Source organism: Tiliqua scincoides, chromosome 6 (assembly GCF_035046505.1).
Source record: "Tiliqua scincoides isolate rTilSci1 chromosome 6, rTilSci1.hap2, whole genome shotgun sequence".
Classification (NCBI taxonomy): domain Eukaryota; kingdom Metazoa; phylum Chordata; class Lepidosauria; order Squamata; family Scincidae; genus Tiliqua; species Tiliqua scincoides.
This window is the reverse complement of record NC_089826.1, coordinates 68,338,841-68,350,908: the sequence shown is the minus strand read 5'-3', so window position 1 is coordinate 68,350,908 and position 12,068 is coordinate 68,338,841. Positions and strand designations below refer to the sequence as shown.

At 46.2% G+C, this 12,068-nt stretch overlaps 1 protein-coding gene across 1 annotated transcript in view; it reads left to right on the top strand.

The window, feature by feature from the left end:
* Positions 1-4,673, top strand: part of ATP10D (ATPase phospholipid transporting 10D (putative)) — a 54,990-nt gene extending 50,317 nt beyond the window's left edge. The window contains exon 22 of the mRNA XM_066632914.1: positions 4,568-4,673. Coding sequence (XP_066489011.1) covers positions 4,568-4,673 — 106 coding nt within the window. The remainder of the gene's footprint in view (positions 1-4,567) is intronic.
* Positions 4,674-12,068: the final 7,395 nt, after the last annotated feature.

Genomic DNA, 12,068 nt, shown 5'->3' with positions numbered 1-12,068 from the left:
TGTAGAGCTTCTGACTTAACACACCAGACACCTTAAAGGTGTCTTTGATTCATGGTTCTCCTCATGTCCACCTTAAAGGTGGATTTGATTCATAGATCTCCTGCAGTGGTTCCCAACCTTTATCACTTGCATATTCCTTGGCAATAATAAATTGTACCCTTCATATTAGCAAAATGTTTGTAATAATACAAGCCCTCATCTCCTCTCTATGAAAACCCAGACTTCATGTATTCATCACAGTGTTTTCTCTTTTTATCTGTTTGAGGAACAGAAGACTCTGCCTTTGCACTGTTTTGCACCAGAAGTGTGCTGAAAAATTCTGGGTGATTGATCACTTTCCATATTATGTTTCAGCTTTCTTACTGTGCTGGTTTTCAATCACTGCTTCATAGATGAATTGATGACCAAAAACTAACTATTGGCAGGGCTTTCACAGCTACCTCCCTTCCTGCCTTGCTGGTCCTTGCAAGGCATTCCTGCCTTGCAAGGCATTCTGGAGCACGGCCTGCCTTTTTGTGCCATTCTTTTTCAAGTACCCCTAAAGGTCCTGTTGAGTGTCCCTGGGAGTACATGAATACCAGGTTGGGAACCACTGTTTTACAGGTATGTAGTTTACAGGGCACTTACTCTGATAGTGTTTACAAAAAGGTGGTGAAGACCAGAATTTTAAAAAGAATAAATATGTATTTTATGATCTTTTACTATGTTTTTAATAAATTAGAGACTACAGTTCTTAGGTAACAATTAGTGGTAGGTTATTTTTCAGGATTTGGCCTTGGGTAAAATCAGACAAAACTATAGTCAGACACCCCCCTAAATTTAACCCCCAACTTCTCCAACGGTCATAGAAAATTCCATGATTGTTGGCTCAAAACCTGCCCTCAGCTTATCTGTGGGGTCGACTTAGGGATAGGCAGGTATCTGCGGTAATTCCACCTTTCTGCTGAGTGTTACTGTATGATACATCTGTTTTCAAAAGATCTGCTTGTCCTATTCATGCATTACATTTTAAGATTATACCCCTACAAATGTAATGTTTGAAGAGGCCCAAAGAAGCAGACAACAAAGAGCATTTTCTTGCAGGTAGAGTGCAACTGTTACTTCACTTACATTTAACAATGGAGCATCTCTATGAATCTAACAGTTTATTACAGATATTAAAATATTTTCCATTCTTATTTATGTAAAACATCTGAATGTGTGTAAGGTGCAGCCTTCAGGTTTACATAGGCCATTCCAGAAGAGGTTTTGGGGATTGCGGTTTATATTTTTGGAGGCCTGTGACCTGAGAAATCTAAATCCTTTTAGGTTTAAGTCAGTTCATTCTGATCAGTGGTCTCCAAAGTATAGACCAGCTATGTGCCAAGAAATGCTTCCCCCGTGCGAGTGGATCTTACAGTTCTGCTGGGGAGCATCCCTGTGACACCGCAAATCACCCCCGAAATCACACTGGCCAGCTGCGTCTGCTGACAATCCAGGCACAAAGCCTGCTGGGGCGACTGAACCAAGAAGCAGCTGGCCGGCGCTATGTTTGGGGCTCAGTGTGGCTATCTGTGGCTCAGTGTGGAAGCTTCCTGGTGGAACGGTAGGCTCTGTTCACCTGGGGGATGGATTCTGGCAGGTGCCAGATCCTGCCTGTGGGCCATAGTTTGGCACCCACTGACTTGGATTAATAAAGTTGATAAATGACAGAGTCAGCCATGCCCAAATTGACGAAAACTATATTTTGTGACTACGTTTTTAGGAGTCAATAATTAGCCATAACATATTTTTTTAAATACTTTGCAGCAGGGTTTCTGTAATTAGCAATATAAAGTTCTGAATAGCTCTCTGTGATTATTTGGCTGTGTTAAGCAAGATATTCTCCTGTGAGGAGAAAAGAGTAAAGAGAAAAACTTTATAGGCCTACGAACACTTAGCCTAGGATACAGTTTACTGTGAAATGTCCCTACTCCGACCTCATTAAAGTGAACAGAAGTTGTGTAAGAGCACAGCTGTTCTTCTAAATCTATCATGGGAGTTTGTGTGATAAACCACTCCTAAAAGACTGAACCATAATTACCTTTATATAGTATGGATTGCAGTCTTTTATGATCATAAATGGAAATGACTGTAGTATCCCAGATTCCAAAATTAGTCTGGAAAGCATCGTAATAACTTTATTTGCTCTTGACCCAGAATCACTTCAACAGAGGCTGCAATTCTATACACACTTAGCTGGGAGTAAATCCCATTGATATCAGTGGATCTTACTTCTGCATAGACACACATAGGATTGTGATTAGAGAGCTATGTCAATTTAAGCCAATCAGGAAAAGCTCATGCTTCATGTTGGGTCTAGTTCTTACTGTGGTGATAAATCTGTGTCTGGGCATTTGCCCCGGGGGCTGGGGATAAGAATAGGCCCTCGGTTTGGCTGTACTTGTCGTAAGAGGCGACTGAACAGCCACCGGGTAGATGGGACTCGTCAGCCTGGAAAGGCAGCTCATCTGAGAGAAGGAAAACTCTGATCCCAAACCTCCACTGCCTTGTGGCTACATCCAGTTAAGGAAAAGGCTTCAGGAGTCAACCTCGAGGCAAAATCTGGAGCCAGAGTCCCTGAGGCAGTTCATGACTGAACACAGTCACGTTCTGGCAACTCCAGCGACGCCGCTGGAACCAACCGTATTGGCTTCTGCCTTTCCATTGGACCATTTCAGCGATGTGGAGAGGGGGGGATTTGCTGCTTGGGTAACAGTCTATCCTCCATATCTACTTTACCCAGGCTTCGCACACTGGAGAGGACACTCTATTCCAGAGCCACTGTTCAGAGCGCGATACCATAGTCTTCCGAGACTGAAGGATGCCAACATAGGGCATTACCACTTGGTTTACATCAGGGTAGTCCAAACTTTTTGGCAGGAGGGCCACATCATCTCTCTGACACTGTGTTGGTGGCTGGGAAAAAATAATTTACATTTAAAATTTGAATAAATTTACATAAATGAATATATTGGAGATGGAACGTATATGAATGAATGAAGGTCTCACAATAGCTCAAGGCCTATAAAAGACCTTGCACAAAGCAAGACTGGCCTTTTCTTTGCTGCTGCTACTGCTTCACAGATGTGAAACAGCAAGCAGCAGAGGAAGCCCTCGGCCTGCAGCTTGCACAAGAGGTCAAACAGTCGGCCTTCACATTGGGAGTAGTCACATCAGGCCAGTATGGGCTCCAGCAAGTCTCAGAGGCTCGTTGGAGACTGGGTCTGGGGTACCCGAGGGCTGCAAATGGCCCCTGAGGCAGGGTTTGGGCACTCCTGGTTTACATTATTGAATGTCTTCGATACAAAACATTCCCTCTACATAGAAGACTAGATGTTAACGAGAAGACCTATCTCTTCCCAAAAATGTTAGTTTTCCACATGTAGAAATATTTTTGCCATGCGCCACATTAAGGCATGACACACCCTCCCACCTGCAGACTGAGGTGGTGGTAGGCACTTTTCTGGACCGTTACTGGAATTTTATCCTGCTGGTTTTATGTTCCATTCCATTTGTATCCCTCCTTTCCTCCAAGGAAGTCACACATCTATTTGCCTCATGGTTTGCCTCACAGCAAGTCTGTGAAGTAGAGTAGCCAGAGAGGTAGTAACTTGATAAAAATCACACCAGCAGCATCGCCATGGGGGTGTGGCCGCACTGGGTGACACATACGGGGGGGTGACACTGCTACTGGCCAAAAAATTTTAAATCTTGGTATTTTTTAATACTACTATCATGTTATATAATATCAATCAATGAATCAATTTGTTATTTCATGCAGAATGCAGTGAAACAAACGACATTGGAATCTCTGTTCTATCAAAAGTTATAGCCAACAAACCAGACAATGTTTCATCACCATGCCCACCACCTGGGGCTTTGCCTCACCCACTGCATAGGAAGAGGTCCATCATGCGGGTGATGCACTGGCTTCCCACACTCGATGGTGCAAACCCTAGTGTTGCTACTGCATCACACTTCCGTTGCTGAGCTGGGATTTGATCACAGACTTTCTCGTATCTAAGGCCAAAGCTCAAGGTGCTGTGCCCCAAATGCTTTCAGTGTCTGATTTTCAGATCAGGCTTTCATTGGTTTCAATATGATCCAGGACTAGCATTCTGTGCAATGCAATAAGTAAATGTTTTCTGAATTGTGACTTATCCTTCCTCTTAGGGCAAAATCCTAGCCCCCTATGTCAGTGCTTTCCAGTACTGACATAAGGGCAATACAGCTCTGAGGTAAGGGAACAAACATTCCCTTGCTTTGAGGAGTCCCCCATGAATGACACCCAACTGCAGGATGCAGCACATGTCCCATTGGCATCAATATGCCAGTGCTGGAAAGCACTGACATAAGGGGTTAGGATTGCGCCCTTAGCGATTGAGGTAAGGGGAAGAGAAAGAAGGAGCTTTTCTACTGCCTGGGTGAGCGTCTTCTTCCCCTCTTAATTCAGAACACTGATATTTCACAAGGGATCACCTCCTTAATCCAAGCCTACGTAATGTATTTCAATCCTGCCCAAATCCACCTCCATTTTGCATTCTAGGTTCATGTTCAGAGTGCTCCAAAGGTCGATATTTCCAACTCCATTGCTTAGCGCCAAGTTCCTTGAAGGACGGATCCCTGCGGAGCAGAGGAGTCAGCTGACCTAGAAGCCTAATATGAGGGATGTAATTGATCGTCAAGGGAGAAATGGGAACTCTTGGTCCAACAGTTCTGCTGGTTCAGTAAAATAGCAACACCAAGGCTTGTCACTGTTGCCAATATGACTGACCCTATTTTGTTACAGTCTGGGGGAGAAATGTGAATGGCTGTGCCTCTTCAGATCTGATGTCCAGGACGCACACGGCAAGGGTGGCAGACTGATCTGTGAGGACGCTGGAAATGTTTAAGCTCCTCAGAGGAATTCTTTTCCATCTCATATGGAGCTAGTGATTCTTAAGATGGAGGCTTTTGAAGAGGACCACAATGATATTTCTTGTATGAATTCTGCCTTAGGCAAATAGGAAGTGTTGGCAGGCTCAGTCCAAAATTGAGTGTTACTTGTTTTATAATATCCAAAACAGGGAGGGCAGTATGGTTGATTATCTTTCTCTCATGACTTTTCCTTTTCATATGATCCACCACCCTCCTTGCTTTTTTTATTTTTAGGTATTTGCAATAATTTATTCAAGATATAAGGGGGCCATTCTGCAGTATTAAACAAATCCTTTTATCCCTTGCTTTGCAATGGAGAAATTATACAAGAACTCATTAATAAGCTCCTCGAGAACACAGAAGAGATGTTTGCTGAATTTGCCTTTAATCTTCCCAGTATTGTAGTGCGTCAGTTGGGGCAAGGTTAGAACAGCTCTCTGTTATGGGTACAGTCGGCTGTTCTGAAAAGAGCTGTGAAAGACACTATGCTAAATCACACTCATGACAAAGCAGTATTTGTAATTTGTGGAAACAAGATTCTTAGACATTATGGCATGTTTGGAGCCTTTTCTCTGGATAATTCATTGGCAGAGGGTGCAGGAGAGACAGATTTCTACCAAGGACAGCATTTTTGTAAATATGATGATTATGTGAATGTTAAAAAAAAAAAAAACTCTTCAGTCAGTGCTTCTATTTTCTTATGTTAAGACCAGTGTTAAATGTGTTCTTTGAAAAATAGATGTTTATAAACTGTGGCCCTCCTGCCTCTCTTGGTGTGTGTTCTTTTGATAGGAATCTTAACTCCGCATACTTACAAGGAATCTTTGTTAAAACCAATATAAAGTGCTTGAAGACTGTATATCTTTACCAGATGTACAGCCAGTTCCAATCCAATCCAATCACCTTTATTGGCATACATAATACATGTGGCAACAGCCAACTATGAGAATATACAGCCAGTTGAAAGTATTCTAAATTAATTTACTTATACCATATCTTTGGCCTTTTTCTCAGAGATTGCCTGAGTAATCAAAGTACTTTCTAAACAAATATCCCTGGCCCAATCCTCTTCAGGCCCTCCTGCTTTGTAACCTGTTTATAACTCCTTATAAATCACATCTCCAGTCCATAGTTCCCCTGGGGGCTGGGGATAAGAATAGGCCCTCAGTTTGGCTGTACTTGTCGTAAGAGGCGACTAAACAGCCACCAGGTAGATGGAACTCATTAGCCTGGGAAGGCAGCTCATCCAGAGCTGGAAAACTCTGCAGAAAACTGGCAGAGAAGGAAAACTCTGATCCCAAACCTCCACTGCCTTGTGGCTACATCCAGTTATGGAAAAGGCTTCAGGAGTCAACCTCAAGGCAAAATCTGGAGCCAGAGTCCCTGAGGCAGTTCATGGCTGAACGCAGTCACGTTCTGGCAACTCCTGTGACGCCGCTGGAACCAACCGTATTGGCTTCTGCCTTTCCATTGGACCATTTCAGTGAAGTGGAGAGGAGGGATTTGCTGCATGGGAAACAGTCTATGCTCCATATCTACTTTACTCAGGCTTCGCACACTGGAGAGGACACTCTGTTCCAGAACCACCATTCAGAGTGCGATACCGTGGTCTTCCAAGACTGAAGGATGCCAAAAAAAAAAAGTTCCATGCAGTGTCCATCTTTCATTGCAGCTCAGAGTGGGGGATGAATATGTGGATAAAAGCCTAATCACTATGAAAGTGTTCTTAATTCTGATGAAGGGAGGCTTTAGCCTACAAACACGTAGGCTAAAATAAAGGGTCAGTGTTAGTATTTTATGTGCCACAGGCCACTTAAGAACATAAGAACAGCCCCACTGGATCAGGCCACAGGCCCATCTAGTCCAGCTTCCTGTATCTCATAGCGGCCCACCAAATGCCCCAGGGAGCACACCAGATAACAAGAGACCTCATCCTGGTGCCCTCCCTTGCATCTGGCATTCTGACATAGCCCATTTCTAAAATCAGGAGGTTGCACATACACATCATGGCTTGTAACCCGTAATGGATTTTTCCTCCAGAAACTTGTCCAATCCCCTTTTAAAGGCATCCAGGCCAGATGTCATCACCACATCCTGTGGCAAGGAGTTCCACAGACCAACCACACCCTGAGTAAAGAAATATTTTCTTTTTCTGTCCTAACCCGCGCAACACCCAATTTTAGTGGATGTCCCCTGGTTCTGGTATTATGTGAGAGTGTAAAGAGCATCTCCCTATCCACTCTGTCCATCCCCTGCATAATTTTGTATGTCTCAATCATGTCCCCCCTCAGGCATCTCTTTTCTAGGCTGAAGAGGCCCAAACGCCGTAGCCTTTCCTCATAAGGAAAGTGCCACAGCCCCGTAATCATCTTAGTCGCTCTCTTTTGCACCTTTTCCATTTCCACTATGTCTTTTTTGAGATGCGGCGACCAGAACTGGACACAATACTCCAGGTGTGGCCTTACCATAGATTTGTACAACGGCATTATAATACTAGCCGTTTTGTTCTCAATACCCTTCCTAATGATCCCAAGCATAGAATTGGCCTTCTTCACTGCCGCCGCACATTGGTTCGACACTTTCATTGACCTGTCCACCACCACCACCCCAAGATCTCTCTCCTGATCTGTCACAGACAGCTCAGAACCCATCAGCCTATATCTAAAGTTTTGATTTTTTGCCCCAATGTGCATGACTTTACACTTACTGACATTGAAGCGCATCTGCCATTTTGCTGCCCATTCTGCCAGTCTGGAGAGATCTTTCTGGAGCTCCTCACAATCACTTCTGGTCTTTACCACTCGGAAACGTTTGGTGTCGTCTGCAAACTTAGCCACCTCACTGCTCAACCCTGTCTCCAGGTCATTTATGAAGACGTTGAAAAGCACTGGTCCCAGGACAGATCCTTGGGGCACACCGCTTTTCACCTCTCTCCATTGTGAAAATTGCCCATTGACACCCACTCTCTGCTTCCTGGCCTCCAACCAGTTCTCAATCCATGAGAGGACCTGTCCTCTAATTCCCTGACTGGAGTTTTTTCAGTAGCCTTTGGTGAGGGACCGTGTCAAACGCCTTCTGAAAGTCCAGATATATAATGTCCATGGGTTCTCCCAAATCCACATGCCTATTGACCTTTTCAAAGAATTCTATAAGGTTCGTGAAGCAAGACTTACCCTTACAGAAGCCGTGCTGACTCTCCCTCAGCAAGGCCTGTTCATCTATGTGTTTTGAGATCCTATCTTTGATGAGGCATTCCACCATCTTACCCGGTATGGATGTTAGGCTGACCGGCCTATAGTTTCCCAGGTCCCCCCAGTTTCCCTTTTTAAAAATAGGCGTGACATTTGCTATCCTCCAATCTTCTGGCACCGTGGCCGTTTTGAGGGACAAGTTGCATACCTTAGTCAAGAGATCTGCAACTTCATTCTTCAATTCCTTAATAACTCTTGGGTGGATGCCATCAGGGCCCGGTGACTTATTGATCTTTAATTTATCAATGAGGTCTGAAACATCTTCTCTTTTAACCTCTATCTGACTTAACTCCTCGGTTAGGAGGGGCCGTTCGGGCAGCGGTATCTGCCCGAGGTCTTCTGCCGTGAAGACAGATGCAAAGAACTCATTTAATTTCTCTGCCATCTCTAAGTCTCCTTTTATCTCCCCTTTCCCTCCCTCACCATCCAGAGGGCCAACCACTTCTCTGGCGGGTTTCCTGCTTCTAACATATTTGAAGAAGCTTTTATTATTCCCCTTAATGTTGCTGGCCATGCGTTCCTCATAGTCTCGCTTGGCCTCCAGTATCACCTTCTTACATTTCTTTTGCCACAGTTTATGTTCCTTTTTATTCTCCTCATTAGGGCAAGACTTCCATTTATGGAAGGAAGCTTCCTTGCCCTTCACAGCCTCTCTAACTTGGCTGGTTAGCCATGCAGGTACCCTCCTGGATTTAGTGGAACCCTTCTTTCTTTGCGGTATACAACTCTGCTGGGCCTCTGTTGTTTTAAGCAGCCTCCATGCACTCTGGAGAGATTGGACTCTTTTTAGCCTCCCTTTCAACCTCCTTCTAACCAGCCTCCTCATTTGGGGGAAGTCTGCCCGTCGGAAGTCAAGGGTTTTTGTGAGAGATTTGCCTGGTATTCTTCCCCCAACGTGCATGTCAAAACAGATCACAGCATGATCACTGTTCCCCAATGGCTCAGTAACGTTTGCATCTCTAACCAGGTCCTGCATACCGCACAATATTAAATCCAGAGTCACCTGTCCTCTGGTGGGCTCCATGACTAGCTGCTCTAAGCCACAGTCATTTAGCACGTCAAGAAATCCAGTCTCCTTATCGTGACCAGAACACAAATTGACCCAGTCAATATGAGGATAATTGAAGTCCCCCATGATTACAACCCTGTCCCTCCTTGTCACCTCCCTGATCTGTTTCCTCATTTCAAGGTCCCCATCCAATTTCTGGTCTGGAGGACGATAGCACGCCCCCAGTATTACATCGCTGCACAAGCCTGGTAATTTAACCCACAGAGATTCTACAGTGGAGTCGGACCCACCTTCAATCTCTACTTTGCTGGATTCTATCCCTTCCTTAACATAAACGGCCACCCCACCTCCAACACGCCCCTGCCTGTCCCTCCTGTAGAGTTTATAGCCCGGGATTGCGGTATCCCACTGATTCTCCGCATTCCACCAGGTTTCCGTTATGCCCACTATGTCAATGTTTTCCCTTGTCACCAGACATTCCAGTTCTCCCACCTTTGCTCGTAGACTTCGGGCATTCGCATAAAAGCATTTGTACACGGAATGCCCTAGGATGGGCTGCTTATCTGCTCCTTTGTCCCCACATCCTCTCATTGTGCCAAACCGTCTATCACATCCCATCACGCTACCTTTGCCAATTTCTTCTCCTATCCTGCCTTTGTCTTGTTGTTCTCTAACCTCCCCGTCCTCATCCCATAGGGATGAGGAGTCCCGAACCAGATGCCCCTCGGCTCCTGTCGACCTTCCCCCAGGGATCAGTTTAAAAGCTGCTCTGCCACCTTTTTAATGTTATGCGCCAGCAGTCTGGTTCCATTCTGGTTCAAGTGGAGCCCGTCCCTCTTGTACAGGCCCCGCTTGTCCCAAAACGTTCCCCAGTGCCTAACGAATCTAAACCCCTCCTCCCTACAAAACCGTCTCATCCACGCATTGAGACCCCTGATCTCCGCCTGCCTAGCTGGCCCTGCGCGTGGAACAGGTAGCACTTCAGAGAACGCTACCTTTGAGGTCCTGGCTTTCAGCTTCCTGCCTAAAAGCCTAAATTTGGCCTCCAGGACATCCCAGCTACACTTGCCCACGTCGTTGGTGCCGACATGCACCACAGCCGCTACCTCTCCCCCAGCACTGTCTACCAGCCTGTCTAGACGAGAAGTGATGTCCGCAACCTTCGCACCAGGCAGGCAAGTCACCATGCGGTCCTCACATCTGTCGCAAACCCCCCTCTCTATGTTTCTAATAATCAAATCCCCCACTACAAGAAGCCCCCGACCCCCCTCCCGCCGAGGAGTATCCCGAGTGCGTTCAGATACGGGCCAATCCCCTGGAAAAGGGGTCCCCCCTAGGGGATTGTTTCCCTCCTCTCCAGGATGACATCCTCCAGTCCCGAGACTTCCCACCCGGGCAGCCGAGGAGCTGCACGCCTGAGGTTGGGACGAAGCCTGATTGTCCCCGGAAGTCTCCCCACAGTCCTCTTCTGCCTGCCTGCCCTTCTCCAGGTCGGCCACCAAGGCTTCAAGGGAGTGGACGCGTTCCCTGAGACCCTGGAGCAACTTGCACCGAGGACACACCCATGACTTATGCCCCAGAGGCATATAATCATACATGTGGCACTCTATGCAGAACACTGGATAGCCCCCTCCCTGCTGATGGTTGCCTGACTGCATAGCTTTTTTTGTTTTATTTAGGGGTATTTTTATAAACCCTACACTGGTTAGCAGCCCTCTTCTCAAGGGAAGAGGAAGAGCAGTGTGTGGGGCTCTGGCCTCCTTGCCCTGCTGCTGAACTTGCCCAGATGCTAAACTCTCAGTTTACCTGGCACTTGGGGTCCCAGAGGCCACACGCGTCTGGAGAGAGCCTCACGCGATGGCAGGCCTAGCTTTATGATCCTGGCTGGCTCCTCCTCCCTCCTTCCTTCCTGATTGAAAGGGGGGCTGGTCTTCCCACTTCCTTGTCAAGCCAGATGAAAAGGATTTTCTGCTTATCAGGGCATGTGTGGTATCAGCAGTGGCCCCTTTAAGGGTAAGTCCTGGGCATCCAGCAGAGTGTGCTGCACAGGTGCAGCTACTTGAAGGCAATAGGGCGCTCAGGGATATAAGGAGCACCTGAGGCAGGAAGGGGGTATGGGTTGTAGAAGGAGTGTAGGTTGGAGAGGAGACTGACTGACTTGGCTTATTGACTTTGCTGTGGATACTCTGACTGACTTTGTGACTAATGGACTACTCGAACAGGCTGTGAAGAGCTGAGGTGTGCTGCTATACCAGGAAGGACTGCTGCCTTAGGAACTGGGTGCCTGCAGTTTAAACAGTCAAGCTACCCTGGTGGTGGAGTCTAGCAGTGCTGCTGTAGCGAACTGGGGCCATTGTTGGGGAACAAAAGGGGAGCTAATTAGCTTAGAGTGGGCATAAGTTCCCTAAGTGAGGCTTGGAGTGGGAATCTGGCAGAACAGCATGGAAGTGTTGATTCTTACAACATGCTGTCTTAGCCACTTTCAAAATCATCCAGAAAATGTGAGCAATTTCAAGCAACAGCACTAGCATCAATTCTTCTGAAATAATTGGACCAAGAGAAGCATTTTGGGTGGGTGAGAAACATGAACTAATCCTCATGACTTGACCCACAGAGTTGGGACAAGAAAAACCCTGGGTCCCTGTGATCGGTACAGTGCTGTCAGAATACCCATTACAGGGCCATTCCCCTTAAGGGGGAATCACCTGGTTTTGGTTCCCTATGGTGGGTTATGACCCACCACTTTGGGAAACACTAGTGTAAGTTTGAGAGGCCCATGGCACATACCTAGGTAATCTCCAGATGGCTTAAAAACACATTTCACTTGTTTCATGGATGAGCAGTGCCTGCTGGATGCTATCTAATGAAAG